This window comes from Rhinopithecus bieti, unplaced genomic scaffold (assembly GCF_001698545.2).
Source record: "Rhinopithecus bieti isolate Rb0 unplaced genomic scaffold, ASM169854v2 scaffold_26308, whole genome shotgun sequence".
NCBI classification, from domain to species: domain Eukaryota; kingdom Metazoa; phylum Chordata; class Mammalia; order Primates; family Cercopithecidae; genus Rhinopithecus; species Rhinopithecus bieti.
Genome location: NW_016811785.1, coordinates 468,375 through 484,313, shown reverse-complemented (window position 1 = coordinate 484,313; position 15,939 = coordinate 468,375). Strand labels below are relative to the sequence as shown.

General features: G+C 44.4%; 1 protein-coding gene across 2 annotated transcripts in view; it reads left to right on the top strand.

Annotated features, from left to right (window-relative positions):
- SYN2 (synapsin II) overlaps positions 1-15,939 on the top strand; it is a 210,843-nt gene that overhangs the window by 182,280 nt on the left and 12,624 nt on the right. For both annotated transcript variants that reach the window (XM_017895101.1, XM_017895102.1), the window contains 3 exons: positions 4,488-4,562; positions 5,643-5,745; positions 7,020-7,169. In XM_017895101.1, the coding sequence (XP_017750590.1) occupies positions 4,488-4,562; positions 5,643-5,745; positions 7,020-7,169 (328 nt within the window). The remainder of the gene's footprint in view (positions 1-4,487; positions 4,563-5,642; positions 5,746-7,019; positions 7,170-15,939) is intronic.

The window sequence follows — 15,939 nt, the reverse complement described above, 5'->3', positions numbered from 1 at the left end:
TCTGTACATAGGAGTTTGTCACTAAAGGCGATTACTGATATTCTTATATCTTACTATAATTGAGACAGATATCTCTATGGATTATTCTCATTCCTACTTTAAAATCATGGTAGTTGTTAGACTTGCCACTGCCTCCTGTTATTTAGAAAGAAACACATATTTTACTAATCACAGATTTGTTTAATATTTTTGATAACTCTAATTGGGTAGCTCTGGGATCCCATGTACTCTGTCTTATATGGTTACACATCTTATATATTGTGTTCATTGGAAGGAATCCATAGGCTTCCCCAGACTGCCACAGCTCGAAGTTAAAAAGTTCCTGATGTAAATACCCAACACTAAAAATGCTACAGGCATTAAAAGCCCAGTGCATGACTTCTCTATAACTGTCCATTTGCCAGGATGGAAAGTTAAAAATTTCCTTCATTAGAATTTAGTAAAGGAAAAGATTTCAAAACTATCTGACTTTCCATAATATGCATAAAATGCAAGTGGCTTATAATTACAATTTTGGAAATATTAATCCCCCACTAAAAAAGTTTACAGTGGTGTTTTCTTTACAAAGGAAGAACATTATTAATATATAGATTTGATCTTGGTCACTTGGGACTTTAGCAGACTTCAAGGTTGAGCAGCATTCCCTTTCCCTTCCCCACCTGTGTCTGTTTTTCTTCTCTTACCCACCTTTTCACTACTTACACTCCCCTCCCCTAGAGTGACTTAGGCCCCCTCCCTGCACTCCTGTCCCATACCACCCTTCTTCACACACCTCCTGGTTAGCCCTTGCCACACATGTGTTTTGTGTCACCCTCCTCCTCCAGACTCTGAGCTCCTTGTGGGCAAGAATGATAGAATCATCTCTGCATCTCCACTACCTTGTATAGCAGCAGGAACATTAATAAGCACCAATAAGTATTCAGGGAAGAACCCTTGTGGAAAACTGAGGCATAGAATTTATTTTACCTTTATTGTCAAGATTTATACTTTTTTAGTTTACAACTTTATATTTATAGTCTTCTTGCTTCCAGAAAAGATTTAGGATTGCTTTAGAAAGATGCACAATGTGGCCAGGTGTGGTGGGTCACATCTATAATCCCAGCACTTTGGGAGGCCAAGGCAGGCAGATTGCTTGAGCTTAGGAGTTCAAGACCAACCTGGGCAACATGGTAAGACCCCATTATCTACAAAAGATACAAAAATTAGCTGGGTGTGGTGGTGCTTGCCTGTAGTCCCACCTACTTGGGAGTCTGAGGTGGAAGGATCACTTGAGCCTGGGAGGTCAAGGCTGCAGTGAGCTGTGATTGCACCACTCCGGCCTGAGTGACGCAGGACCCTGTCTCAAAAAAGGAAAAGAAATATGCACAATCTAAGACAGAATACTTTAAAAACCATTATAAAAACTTGCTAAAAGAAGCAAAAAATACATATATATGTTCAGGCACCTAGGAAAGCAGATTATCTATCCTATAATTTTAAAATCCCCTAAATAAACACAAAACATTAATGACAACAAGTGGAGTAAAAGTATCTTGATCCTTAAAAGAAGACACCTAATTTTTAAGGGTTAGGGTTTCAAGAAACAACTTAAAATGAAGCATAAAAAAAGAGAATTCCAAAACATTGATGAAGGGTGGGTGACCAGAGAAACTTTAGATAACATTTACTTACTTTTTTGTGTGCAACGAGAAATGTTTAGGCCCTCTTAGCTTCTCTTCACCACACTTCTTCCCCAAACTTGTGGCTATATTCCTGCTCTCAGAAGAAGGAATTGACTTAGCAGTAGCCAAGATCAGGCTTGGGATTCTTTTCGTCTACCCTAGCAATCTCCGTGGAGATCCAGAGACAGCCACTTTGGTGTGAAGAAGGTACCATTCCTGCCTCCATCTGCGGTAGGCAATAATGTGGGTCAGCTGTGGAGGTCAGATGATTTTTTGGGTCTAGAGAATGGCCTCTCAGTGTCCCCTCTGCTCCCACATGCCTCAGGTAGCCTGTATGGATCTATGCCTTGCATCCCATTGTTAGAGAACAGTGTGAAGTGTTGGGGAGCTTTGCAAAGTTTAAAGTGCCATGCAAATGTAAGGATGTTGTTATTATCCACTCAAAAAGGATTTTAACCTATAAATTAACTTCAACAGGGTTATATAATGTTTTTTCTGGTATCTTAAATGTTGAAAAAGTCATAGAGGTTATAGGACTGGCTTGAAACCAATTATATAGGGTTCAGTGTCTTCCTTTTTTTTGAGACAGAGTCTCGTTCTGTCACCAGGCTGGAATGCAGTGGTACGATCTCAGCTCACTGCAGCCTCTGCCTCCCTGGTTCAAGCGATTCCCCTGCCTCAGCCTCCTGAGTAGCTGGGACTACAGGCACCCGCCACCACACCTGGCTGATTTTTTGTATTTTAATAGAGACGGGGTTTCACCATGTTGACCAGGATGGTCTTGATCTCCTGACCTCATAATCTGCCTGCCTTGGCCTCCCAAAGTGCTGGGATTACAGGCAGGAACCATCACATCTGGCCCTAACTTTCTTATTTTAAAAGTTTATGTAAATGAGTCCTTCAAATATATGGTATGGTGATGGGCAGCCATGAAGTCATTCAAAATTTGTGATTGAAAGGTTCTGCTACTGAGACTTCTCATTTTGAAGTGAAGCCTTCTCAGATTATGAAAACTATTAATATTACTACTAATGAAATAAATAAGCCTATAGATGAAACAGTGTTTCACATGGTGTTATGCATCAGGGCAGTAGGAATATCCTGATAAACCAAGGAAACATCGTGGGAAGAAAGTTAACACCTACAGATAGAATGGTAAAATGAATTTTGGCTCAGGTTGAGTTGGATATGCAACCTGAAAATCGTGGGAGTCAGTGTACAAATCCAAAGTTTGTGAGACTCTTCTTATGTGCCATGGCTCTGGCTGGGGACATGGAAGTGAGTGACTCTCTGCCCCTGCCTTGAGCAGTCTGGTCACAGGGACACATTTGTAAACTGCAAATGTTAAGAAGACAGAGTTATTTTTATTACGATTCTGTCTTTGTGTTTGTACTCAGGTTTTGCCAGCCACTCAGGAGTTTGTTTCTTTGCCTTTCCTTAATTAGGTAGTGGAGTGTAGGGAAAAGCACGTCATGTGAGGAAACCAAGATTCCTGGACTTTTATCTCATACCTATTTGGACTATATATAATCTCAGACAAGTCCTCTAACCTTTCTGAGTCTTATTTTTCTTATCTCTCAAGCAGGGGCAAGAATTTCAGCCTACTCACAATAGGGGGTTTGAAATGGGGTTTGGTGAGGTGTCACCTTGGAAAGCAGTCAGTACTGTTCAAGCTTAAGGACTGTTGTGACCCTGTTCGTTAACTCATGGGGCCACCTCGTGGTTCTGAAAAATGAGCCATATATCTAGGTTCTTCAGTGTCTGAAATCAGATCTCTGGGGAGACCACTCTCTAACAGTACTGAATGATAAGGGCAGCACAGGAAGGGCTCTGTCAACAATGTAAGCAGGACTCTTCTGTCCCTTAGGCCATCTCCTTCCTCTTGACTGTGTCCGGGTGAAGGCTAATAATTAAAAAGACATATTTTGGGTGTTCATAGTTAATTTAAACCTGTATCAGTTCGTCTTTCTGACAGCCCTGTGTTAACAGATAACAGGCTCAGAGGGGCGAAATGACTCTATGAAGGTCATCCAGCCCATCAAGGGCAAATCCAGAACCAGAAACCAAGTAATCCACCTCCTGTTTAGTCTAAGACTAGTTGACACTGACACATATTCATGGATGGAGGGTGCCATGGGCACAGCAGAGAAGAGGCTGATGGCTTGATGCCATCGGCTCCATTTGACAGACAAGGCAACTTAACCCTGACAAGGCAACGTAACCCTTGCCCAGAGTCACACTGCTAGTATTATAGTGGCCTTCAGAAATTAACACTGAATGAATGAATGAGTGAGCCAGTAAGGAAGACATTCAGAGATATTGATAAAGAACCCTGCAGGAGTTCTCAGGATCAATGGAATTCAGTTTGTATGTATTGAGTCAGTATAGATACTGAATGGGTAGGCTTCTGGGAACACAAGACATGATATATACCTTCAAGTGGTTTTCAGGCTTGTGGAAAAATCTGAACTTAAGACTCAGATCAAATAACTCAAATAAAAAGTAGATTTAAGTTTGAAAATCAGGCAGAAGCAAAGTCCTGTAGGAGTTCTAAGGACAGTAAGAGGTCATCCAGTTGAGAGATCAGGGAAGGCTCTGTGGAGCCAGAGCTGTCTGGGCAAGACCCTTGTAGAGAGGGGGAGGGTATTGCAGGTGGGGATTTGGCAGAGGCACCCAGGCTCTGGGCTCAGCAGACAGACCTCTGGGCTATTTGTGGGAGAAGCAGATGTGGAAAGCAACAGAGAGCTAAAATTCTGGAAAGTTTCATGCCCTCCTCTTGCTGGTGTGGCTCACTGCCTGTCCTATCCTGGTGGGATGTTGTTGCAGGAGGACATCGATCTCAGGGAACTGGAAGACGAACACTGGCTCTGCAATGCTGGAGCAGATCGCCATGTCAGACAGGTGAGTGAGAGAAGGAGTCCAGTTTCCAACCCAGTGAGAGGGAGACTTCCTTAGATGAAGAAGTTTAGGAATTAAGCTCTGTCCAAAGGGAATCATGAAACAAACAGGACAGATAAAACGTTTTACAAAAGGCCCAAGTATCCCATTTAACAAGATCAGGCAGGACTGATGATAAAGACAGATGATAGAGATAAAGACAAAGACTGCCATACCATAGGTAAAAGCCTCCTGAGGCCTCACCAGAAGCAGATGTTGGCACCATGCTTTTTGTACAGTCTGCAGAACCATGAGCCAAAATAAACCTTTTTTTTTTTTTTATAATTACCTAGCCTCAAGTATTCCTTTATAGCAACACAAAACAGACTAATCAAGGAGTGAGGTGTTGCTATAAAGATACCTGAAAATGTGGAATTGGCTTTGGAACTGGGTAACGGGCAGAGGTTGGAAGAGTTGAAGGGCTCAGAAGAAGATAGGAAGCTGAGGGAAAGTTCAGAACTTCTTAGAGACTGGTTAAGTGGTTGTGACCAAAATGCTCATAAAAATATGGACAGTGAAGGCCAGGCTAACAGGTCTCAGATGGAAATAAGAAACTTGCTGGGAACTGAAGCAAAGGTCACACTTGCCACTCCATAGCAAAGAATTTGGCCGCATTGTGTCCATGCCCTAGGGATTTATAGAAGGCTGAATTTAGGGATGATGACCTTGAGTATCTGGTGGAGGAAGTTTCTAAGCAGCAAGTGGGCAAGAGGTAGCATGGCTTCTTCTAACAGCCTATGGGAAAAGATGACTGTACATACCATAGAAGCTCCAAGGAAGGAGTAATTGGCATGGGCTGGAATAGCCAAGGAGGCCTTCTAGAGGTGGTGAGAACTGCTTTGGGTCTGCAAAAATGGGTAGGATCTGGAAAGCAGATGGAGGAGGGCACTGTAAATAAGGGTATGTGCTTGATGCACGTAGACGGAGGAAGCAGTGGGGATGGGAGGTGGGAGAGATGGAGGCAGCAAGGAGAGCCTGACCAGCAAGCAAGCTTTGTGGTGAGCGAATTGCCCCAGCTTCAGGACACCTCCCCATCACCTCCAGGTACAAACTGTGGGTGGACACCTGCTCTGAGATGTTTGGCGGCCTGGACATCTGTGCCGTCAAAGCTGTACATGGCAAAGATGGGAAAGACTACATTTTTGAGGTAAGTCTGGACCAAGCAGTAAGAGATAACTCCCAAGGCTTAAGAACTATGTGGGCAGCTCAGACTGCCTTTAATTTAGGGTCTCCTGAACCATGGAAATGTTCCAGCAAGATCAGTGGGTAGCTATTGTTTCCAACCTGCTAGGCTGATCCACACCAGGAGTAAAAGATGTTGGATATGGGTTCCTGGGGTACTAGCCATTCCTCTGGGAAGGCTGTAGTGATGTTACCATTCTCTGTCTCAGAAAGCCACCCTTGGGAGTCATTCTGTCCAACCTGCTCATTTTACAGGTGAGGAAACTGAGGCCTAACACCATGAACATGTTCCCAAGACCACAGAGTGAATCAGTGTCTCAGCCGGGCACCAGATGCAGGACGTTCTTCTTGGCATCTCTCTGAGCCTTGGAGACGCTACTCTGCCTGGTCCTCTAACACAACTTTGCTGACTCCCTTTTCCTGTTTTAAAGGAAAGCCAGTGGCAGTATGAATCCTTCCACACATTCCTACCCAATCTGGCTGGGAGCAGGAAAGACTCCTTGCTAAGAGTTTGGTGGTATTTCCAGGATATTGGTGTCAGGAGCCCAAAGTAGGCTTCAAATTCTGAATCTCTCTCATTTCCTGCATGGTCTGTAACCTTCTGAATGGTCACACCTCTCCTTGCTAGGTGGCCTCTGTTTTCTCACCCATAATTGAGAAAGTTGGACTATGGAGTCTGTGAGGCAGACACTTCCTAAAGGATGAAAACACTGATCTGAGCCTTGAGGTACAGGAAGAACCAGGATTGGTGGTGAGAAGGGAGGGCATCCCAGTTCAGGTACAGAGGGATGAACCTGGTCATTTAGTGAGCAGAGCATGCTTAGAGACAGAGATTCTGTGGGTGAAAAGTAACAGAGATGAAAAGCGCATGCTCCTAATCAGAGATTTAAGGGGATGCCTTTCACATCTACCTGCTCCCTGCCTGCAAACTTTTGCACCCTGAGGCTCTACCCTCTCCTTGCTTTCTACCTTTTCTGGCTACCTTCATTCAGCAATTTGTGGTCTCACTGAGCCCTGGCACGGGTAAAGCCTGGGAAAAAGACCTGAGGCAAAGGTTTGTAGAAGGAAGTGACAAAGATCCTATTTCTGCAAATGATCATACTTCCAGCTGAAGACAAGAACTCCTGCTTCATCTCCAGTCCATCTCTGCTGGCTTAATTCCTACCCATTCTGAAAGATTGTACCAGGCCTTTTATGTTTCCAGACCCCTTTCCTCACTTGGGACACGTCTCCCACCAGGTCATGGACTGTAGCATGCCACTGATTGGGGAACATCAGGTGGAGGACAGGCAACTCATCACCGAACTAGTCATCAGCAAGATGAACCAGCTACTGTCCAGGACTCCTGCCCTGTCTCCTCAGAGACCCCTAACAACCCAGCAGCCACAGGTAAGCAGCTAGGAAGAGACATAGCAGAGCCCACTGCTCTAGATGTTGGTGGCCTAAAGAATGGAGTACAGGCCAGATGCCCACAGGCCTAAATGGGATCTAAGAAGACATCTCCCTCTTCCTTCCCTTCCCTTTCCCCTGGAGGCCTGATTATTTTTCACCACCCTTTATAGGGGCCTTCTCAGCAATCTGCAATATCAATTATATAATTAACCAGAGGAGCACTGGATCTCTTTCCTCTGAACCTGAAGTCTCCAGGGAACCAGAGCCAGTTTCACCTGGGACTCAGGATGCTCCCATTTTTAAACTGAGAGGTATTTGAGGAAGAGCTGGGTCACATCACTTACTGTCTGTTCACTGCTTCACTGTGTCGAGCCTGCTATCTTTGTAAATAAGGAAGGTACTTTCTGAGAAATAGCTGGTCTGGAGAGGGGAGAATCAGGTCCCTCATTCTGGGAGAGAGTGACAAAGCAAAACTCAAATTAGAAATCTTTCTTTCCTAAGAGAGAAGTGGCCTTCTTCAGTCGGCCAATCACACTCATGGCAACAGCATTCGAGCTGTGGGTCTAGTGGGAAATCCACACTGAAGTTTTGTGGAACATCAGACCCTATGGTAGGGAAAGGTCTTTATTCCCAAGCAAGAGGGATCTCATCTTTCAAAAGTATCCCCAACTCCACTAAATGTTTATACTATGAAATGTTAAGAACTTGGGACAATGAATCAAAAACTGAATCTTAAGTCTAGCTCTTCCTCTAAATAGCTGTGTAAGTTTGTGGGGAAATGACTAGCCTTTCTTGGGCTCAAGTTTTATTATTTATAAATGAGAATTCTCTCAGATAGCTTTCCTTCAAAATCCAACTTTAAACAGTTAGGGAGGTAGAATAGAATAGTGATTCAGAGTGTGGGCTTTGAAGTGAGAACTACCCAAATTTGAATCCTAGACTCTTCATTTATTAGCTTTGTGACCAGCACATAAAACAGTGTAACAATTGATAAGTCAGTTCCCTCTCTGGATCTCAAGTTTCCCCATTGATATCTAGAGACCTTTTATGCTCTGAAAATTTCTTTGAGTAGAATACTTCCATCTTCACTAATCCTGATAAATGGGAACTTCTGGGCTAATAAATGTGGACCCTGACTCTTTCTGGGTATCTGAGTTGAGAATAGCCCTGTGTGATGGTATGTTATTATATATTAGCTCTTATAAGTGTTTTAGTTACTAGAGAATCACAGTAGGGTAACTAGGAAAACAAAAGTTAATTGCCTGTTAGAGATACAAACCCACTATTTAATTACTATATTTAACTAGAGATGATACAAAGTTTTTTATGGTTAAAAAAAATCAGGCCTATGGTGAGATTTTATGATTTTGTAAATGTGATGGAATCAAGATATGTGAATCCTAGTTCTGCCCTTTAGTCCACACTAGATAATGAGAGAGAATCTGCAAACCAGATTACTGCTTCTCCCTGCTGTAGCAAAAGAGTGACAAGTAGTCCCTTCTTCCCTTTAATACAGAGAAAAACAGAGAACATCTGGTAGTATCTTAAAGAATTTATGACAGGGTAAGAGAACCTGACATTACCCAGACAGAATGGGCTGCTCTGGGATTCTGTGAAGGGCCCTTAAGTACTTACAAAATGTGTAAACTTTCATGACCCTCTACAAGGAAAGTCATTCTGAACTAAAATGAAGGCCATGATAAGAGTCAGGAGACCTGCATGTAGCCCTGTCCTTGCCACTGCTTACCAGGTGACCTAGGGTAGGTTTCTTCCCATTTCTGTGCCTCAGCACCTTTGTGTCTAAAATTAAAGGTTGAACACACTAAGATCCCTTGTAGCAAGACAATCCATATTATACAAAAGGGTATCTAAAGTATAAAAGTTAAGAAGCAAAGAGATAATTTACAGAACAAAATTCTCTACCCCACAAAAAGCATTAGCCCTTCTTTGGTATAAGCCCCTTATTTTATAAACATTAAATGTTGTAGCTTGAACATTTTGTAAGAGAAATCTACAATATGTCAGCGTCAAGGCAGAAAACATAGCAAGGAATAAGCTCCCTAAATATAGCATCTCTTTCAGAAATTCCTTGTAGCAAAGTCAGTTTGACTCAAGGATAAGCTTTTTTTGCTCAGCCTTATATTCATATCCAAAGGATATTGTGGAATGCATACCATGCTGGGAGTCAGGACACACAAGGGCTAATCCTCACTCTGCTATAACATTATGTGACCTTGGGCAAATCACTTCCCGTCTCTAGACCTCTGTTTCCTCACCTATAAAATGGAGTTGAATTAGATGATGTCTAGATCCCTTTCAGTTCTAACGCCACATAATACCTGGAGTTAGCCAAACTGCAAAGTCTGAAGTTAGCCAACCTGCAAAATCTCCATAAGACCCTCACTCCTAACATCACCTGAAAGTTCAGGAAGTTCCTAAAACCACTCTCAGGTTTGACAGTTCTCTGGAAGAACTCAGAACTCACTGAAAGCTATTATACTCACAGTTACAGTATATTATGGAGAAAGGATACAGGTCAAAACTAAGCCAAAGGAAGACGTGTAGAGCAGAATTTGGGAGGGTTTCAAACACAAAACTTACATTAGTTAGGACTCATTCCCCTCCTGGCTTTGATATGTGATAATATGCATAGAGTATTAACAACTGAGAAAGCTCCTCTGAGCTTCAGTGTTCACAGTTTTTATTGGGGCTTCATCATGTAGGTATGACTGATTGATCACCTGGTTGAACTCAGCCTCTGGCTCCTCCCTCCTTGGAGGTCAGGATAATACCATGTGGCCTGAGGGACCTACTGTGAGTGACAAGAGACACTCCTATCACTCCAGAAACTCCAGGAGTGTAGAGGTTACTTCCGAGGAGCCAAAGACAAAGGCCAGAATTCTCTTAGGGCAAAGCCAAATTCTTTACTATACACATGATTAAGTTAATATAGCAAATGTTTCTCAAATACTTTCAGCCCCTGTGGGCAAGAACTATGCCTTATTGATCTGCATTTCTGTTGACTAACATGGAAATGCAGAGTTTGCGCTTAAAATTAGTTAATAGCCTTAGGACTTAAAGTTGCTGTCCAAAACGTTTATATTCTAAATTAAAATAATGAGTGAATTCAGAGGTCATCATTTCTCTGATAGTATCTTCTGGTAACCTCTATGAGCTTCGACTTCCTCCTGAGCCTTGTGCCTTGACCTCAGGCCACCCAGAAGGCAGAAGACATCCAACAGTCAGTCACAGTTGTCAAAACTCCACAACTTGAGCTTAAAGCCATGACTGTACTGGTCATATTCCCACCTCCAATTTCCTCTAGATAATAGCACATTTTCATTGGCTACATTTGAGCAGACATTTCAGCCATCATAAGTCCAGGACTATGGAACTGTCAAACTAGATTACCTTCGTGTGCCTACTATCACATCCACCCACTTATATGCACCTCCACCCACATGAATCTGCTCTAAGGCTCACCCTCCACTTGTGACCTAAATTCTATCTCCTTTTTGTTTTCAAGTATCTTCTCTCTTCTCCACCATCAATTTCTCTTTTTCCAAAAGATTATTGGAAAGTTGTTTTAGCCACCGTCTCTCTTTTACCACATTTTCTCTCCTGTCCTCTCAGTCAGCATCCCACTCCCACCATCCCACTGAAATTGCCCTTGTCAAAGTCACCTCCATGAGGCCAGGTGCCATGACTCACGCCTGTAATCCCAGCACTTTGGGAGGCCAAGGCAGGCGGATCACAAGGTCAGGAGTTCGAGACTAGCCTGGCCAACATGGTGAAACCCCATCTCTACTAAAAGTACAAAAATTAGCTGGGTGTGGTGGCGGGTGCCTGTAATCCCAGCTACTTGGGAGGCTGAGGCAGGAGAATCACTTGAACCCGGGAAGTGAAGATTGCAGTGAGCCGAGATCACGCCACTGCACCTGGGTGACAGAGGCGAGACTCTGTCTCAAAAAAAAAAAAAGAGTCATCTCCATGTCACTGAGTCCAGTGGTCACTTTTGTTCTAATCTTTCAGACTTTTCAGTAGCATTTGATGCAGTTGACTATTCCCTCCTCTAAACACTATTTTCTAGGCCCCTGAGACCCCACCCTTGCTTGGTTTTCATTCTACATCATTGGCTTCCCCTTCTTGGCCGCCTTTGCTGATTCTTCCACTTCTGTTGAGTGTCTAAACATCAGTGCCCCAGAACTTGGTCAATGTATATATTTGTTGGTGGTCTTGGCCAGCCCCTATCTATCTCCTGCCCTGACCACCCCTTCAAACTCCAGACTCACATTTCTAATTCTTGGTTGACATCCTTACTTGCATATCTTAAGGGCACCCTAAACATAACACAGAACTCTAGTTTTTCCTCTTAATCTTGTTCCCACAACACTGTTTTTCCCAAGCAATTTATGTAGGCCCCTACCTGCCTCTTTGCCCTTGTACTATCCTAACTATTGCTCACTGTGCCCTAGCCACACTGGTAAGGACCTTTGTATTAGACTGTGCTCTCTCCCTGAAATGCTCTTCCCTCTTAGTTTTGCATTTTTTTGAGATGGAGTCTCACTCTGTCGCCAGGCTGGAGTGTGGTGGCACATCTCAGCTCAGTGCAACCTTCGCCTCCCGGGTTCAAGCGATTCCCCTGCCTCAGCCTCCCAAGTAGTTGGGACTACAGGCACGTGCCACCACGCCCGGCTAATTTTTTGTATTTTAGTAGAGATGGGATTTCACCATGTTGGCCAAGATGGTATCGATCTCCTGACCTCATGATCCACCTGCCTTGGCCTCCCAAAGTGCTGGGATTACAGGCATGAGCCACTGTGCCCGGCGATAACTGGCTTTTCCTTAACAGTATAACTGATACTTCCTCAACTATCCAATCCAAAGCTGCCACCTAATCACTGGCTACCACCTCTCCCTTCTTTACTTTTCTGCATAGTGCTTACTACCAGTTGAGATTATTCTTGTCTATTTCATTGTCTCTTCTACTAAAATGTTAGGTTCTCAAGAGTACAGACTTGTTTATGGCTATATCTCTAGGGCAACAGTATCTAGCACCTAGTAGCCATTTAATACATCAAGGGTGTACCAAGGGGAGGCAGGTGAGAGTGGTTTGCCCAGGTGCAAGCAGTTGACTATAGAAAATTTTTAAAATAACTAAGTTGGCCTGCTTTTTATTATCAACATATGGTAGCAATTCTATACAAATGACGTTGATAAAATACTCTTCCCACCAAGCAAACCACTCCTACCCCACTCCCTTTGATGTGCCATTGTAATACATATTTGTTGAGTGAGTTCATCATTTGGAATAGGCATCTTTAACAGCCCTATCAGCCTATTGGATTGATGTCAGGTCCTATGGATGATCTTGGTAGTGTGCAAGTGGAAAGGATGTGAACCAAGGAACATTACCTGCATCCCAGCCAGGACTTTACATGGCCAGCTGAGCCCTTAGGTGTTGTCACTAACTTGCTCACAGGCATTGTCACCATTCCTCATAGGCGCCTCTTGCTGGCCTCTTTCTTCTGTGGCTGTGGAAGCTCGGACTGAAAGAGCCTCTGGTCTGAGTCATAAGCCCTAGGAGCTGCTCCTGCCCAGAATTCTAGACCAAGACCAGGACAGACTTGTGGCTAGCTGCTTGTCTACCCTTCTCTCTTTCTCCTTCTCTATCCTTGCCCTTAGCTCTACCATTAGTGCTTTCATTTATTTGATTCCAGATCAGTCCCCTAAAGTGGGGACAGGGAGCTGGGACTTAGGGGTGAGGATGGTGATTAGAGGGCACACCTTACCTTGTTACCAGCCAGCTCCCTAGCCTGGGATGGATTAATTATAGAAAGCAAAGAGCAAAGACGTGGGGGTGGGCCTGAACCAGCTGCTGCACACATTTCAAAGGAATAGGGGAAGGGGCATAAGAAGCAATGGCCATGTCACCAAGAGCAGGGAGGTGAGTGGCAAAGCCTGATCTGGTTGATGACAGCTTGGCCTCAGCATGGCCGGACTGCCAGCTTGTGGGCTGCTGTGATGGTCAGCGGCAGCTACTGACTCTCTGTCTCTGTACATGGATTCTGAAATGCTTGAGAGAGACTGTTCTCGAGGTGGCAGTGACACCTGGTGGCCATTGATGGCCAAAGCCTCTAGGCTCTATACCTACAGAGGCTCTTCCCTGTACCACTGCCTTCCCACCACCCCTCCTACACATTCACTGACTTTGGGGGTCTCTTGTCTAGGATCTGAGCTGGGCCTTGTGTCCTAGGGCTCTGGTGAGGTGTGGGCTGCTCTTCAGACTCCCAGGAACCAGGGAGAGAACTTCAGGGGGACAGAGCTTTCAGGCCATGCCAGTAGAGATGGCATCTGGTCTTCTCCTTCATGTGGCTAATGTTTTTTTCATTTCTCATTATACTGGTTCCACTATTTTTATTTTCCTGTAAAATTCTCCAGAGCCAGAAGGCTGAATTGCTCATGCAGGAATTTCAGACACTGACGGACTGAGATGGGAACTGTTCTCTCTTCAGTGTCCCTCAGTTATGCCACAGAGCTGGCTTCCCATTTGACTGGTGGATTAGACCCATGGGGAATGATTCTAAGATTCAGCCTTTGGAAGCATTAATATACATTTGGTGTCCAGAATGAAGATGAGCCTCTTCTCCTACCCTGAGCTGATCAGAGCACATCCGAAATGTTTCTAGTCTGAGGGTTGCAGTATAACAAGGACAAACTCTAACTCCAATCAGAATGTGCTCAGAGGAGAGAAACCAGGAGGTTGAGGCAATTGGCAAATCTGTGCTATGAGTAAAAGTTAAAGGAATTGCAGTTGAATAGCAGACATCTCCAGGAGTGCATTAATTAATATCTTTAGCTCTCTGATGCTGTCATGGGGTAGAACTGATTCCAAAAGGCAAATCTGCTTGGTTTTGAACCAGTGTAGGGAGTAAACTCTCTAACACTCAGAAATGGTATGCGGCTGCCACATTGTTGCTGACGTTGAGCAGGATGAGCAGCTTGTAAGGCATATGGTGAAAGGCAAGGACTGGGGACTGGGGCTGTTGGAACAGGTAACTTATACAATCTCCTTCCAAGCCTGACATGCTGGGATCCAGACTCTGTACAGCCACGGGACCTGGGAAAGGCTGTGATGAGAATTCAGAATTGAAGGACTGAGGCTGAATAACCTCTCTTCTCTGGTGGGACATTCTACCAGGCCTTTTTTATATGGGTTCTCTGGTATAAAAGAAACAAAACATTTTCAGCGAGGTTTTCCAGCCACAAAGGCTCTGCAACAAGCTTGTCTAACCTGCAGCCCAGGATGGCTTTGAATGTGGCCCAACACAAATTCATAATCTTCCTTAAAACATTATGAGATATTTTGCAGTTTTTTTTTTTTTAGCTCATCAGCCATCGTTAGTGTTAGTGTATGTGGCCCATGAAAGCCAAAAGATTAGCCGCCCCGTTCTAAAAAATATGAGGTCTCCTAAGTGCAAGAAGACCAAGCCTAAGAAGGGAGTTCTTCACTCTGAAAAGTGGAATCTAAAGGGCTCTCCAGTTAGGGAGGGGTCCAAAGGTCTCTCCGATCCCCAACATGGGACTAACAGGGCTTCACTTCAGCTTAGAAGAGGTAAATTTAGGACAAATGAAAGGCCTTCCTGCTTCCCACAGCAGGAATGGCTTTAGTGAATTTCTTCCCCAGTGAGTATAAGCTGAGAACGTGAGGAGATTTGGGGCAGGTTCAGATAAAGCCACTAGTGACTAGATCCCTTAACAGACTATTAAGAGAAGCTAACTATTCTGGGACTGTCTTAACTTTTCAGGGACATGTTTAATCATTTGAAGCTGACATTCTGACCTTGGGTGACCTGCCCCTCAGTGCCCCAGAAGACTCAGGGACTGCCCCATGGGATATTTCTTGGGTCCTAGGTTATGAGAGGGCCCCCCTCCCAGAGATGAGCTCTGCACACAGAGAAGCAACTCCCCCCAGGAGGGAAAGAGAAGCGGCTCATCCCTGGGCACCTTTTAGAAGGAGGAAGGAAGGTGGGTGCTGGTGACTGCAGGGGCAAGCCCAGAAAGATCCCAAGGTGCCTCAAAACATGCGGTCCCCTTTGCACTGACTAAACCTACAACCTCCCGACCACATTCTTTCCCGCTGCCTCATTCTCCCTGGGGTCCTAGACCGGGGAGCGGGGCCTGGGGAGCTGATCAGAATAGTTCTGTGGCGTGTCCGGCAAGGAGCTTGGCCTGGCCTCTTTCCTGGGGCCAGACCCTGGGACCCTTTCCCAATTTCCTGTCTCAGATATGCTGAGCAAGCACAGGCCTTCCTCCTTGGTTGGAGCAGCTGGTCTCAGGCCAACAGCTCACAAGTGTTGAGTCACTCAATGTCTTTCCTTCCTCAGCTTTCCATCCTGCTGGGACTTCAGGAGCTCCTTTCTCCAGCTTGTCTGCCGAAAGCCACGGGATGGCATTTTAAAGTTGCCTTTGACAAAACCTACAAACCCTCATCCATGGGCTTGGTTTCTGTTGCAGGCCAGTGATTTCCTTTCCAGTCATTTCAAGAGCTAATATTTACCATTTTGCAGGGACCTTGCAGGAACTAAGCAGTATACAGAAGGCATGGTATAACCCAGACCAGAATTCCCTATTCATGAAACTATGCATCAGGTGACAGGAAACCACACAACAATATCTTCTTCACTGATTCTAACATTAGACCTCCCTTCCTTTGGATTTATATTTATTATTTAATAATAGTAGGATGCTCAGTTACATTGTCTAA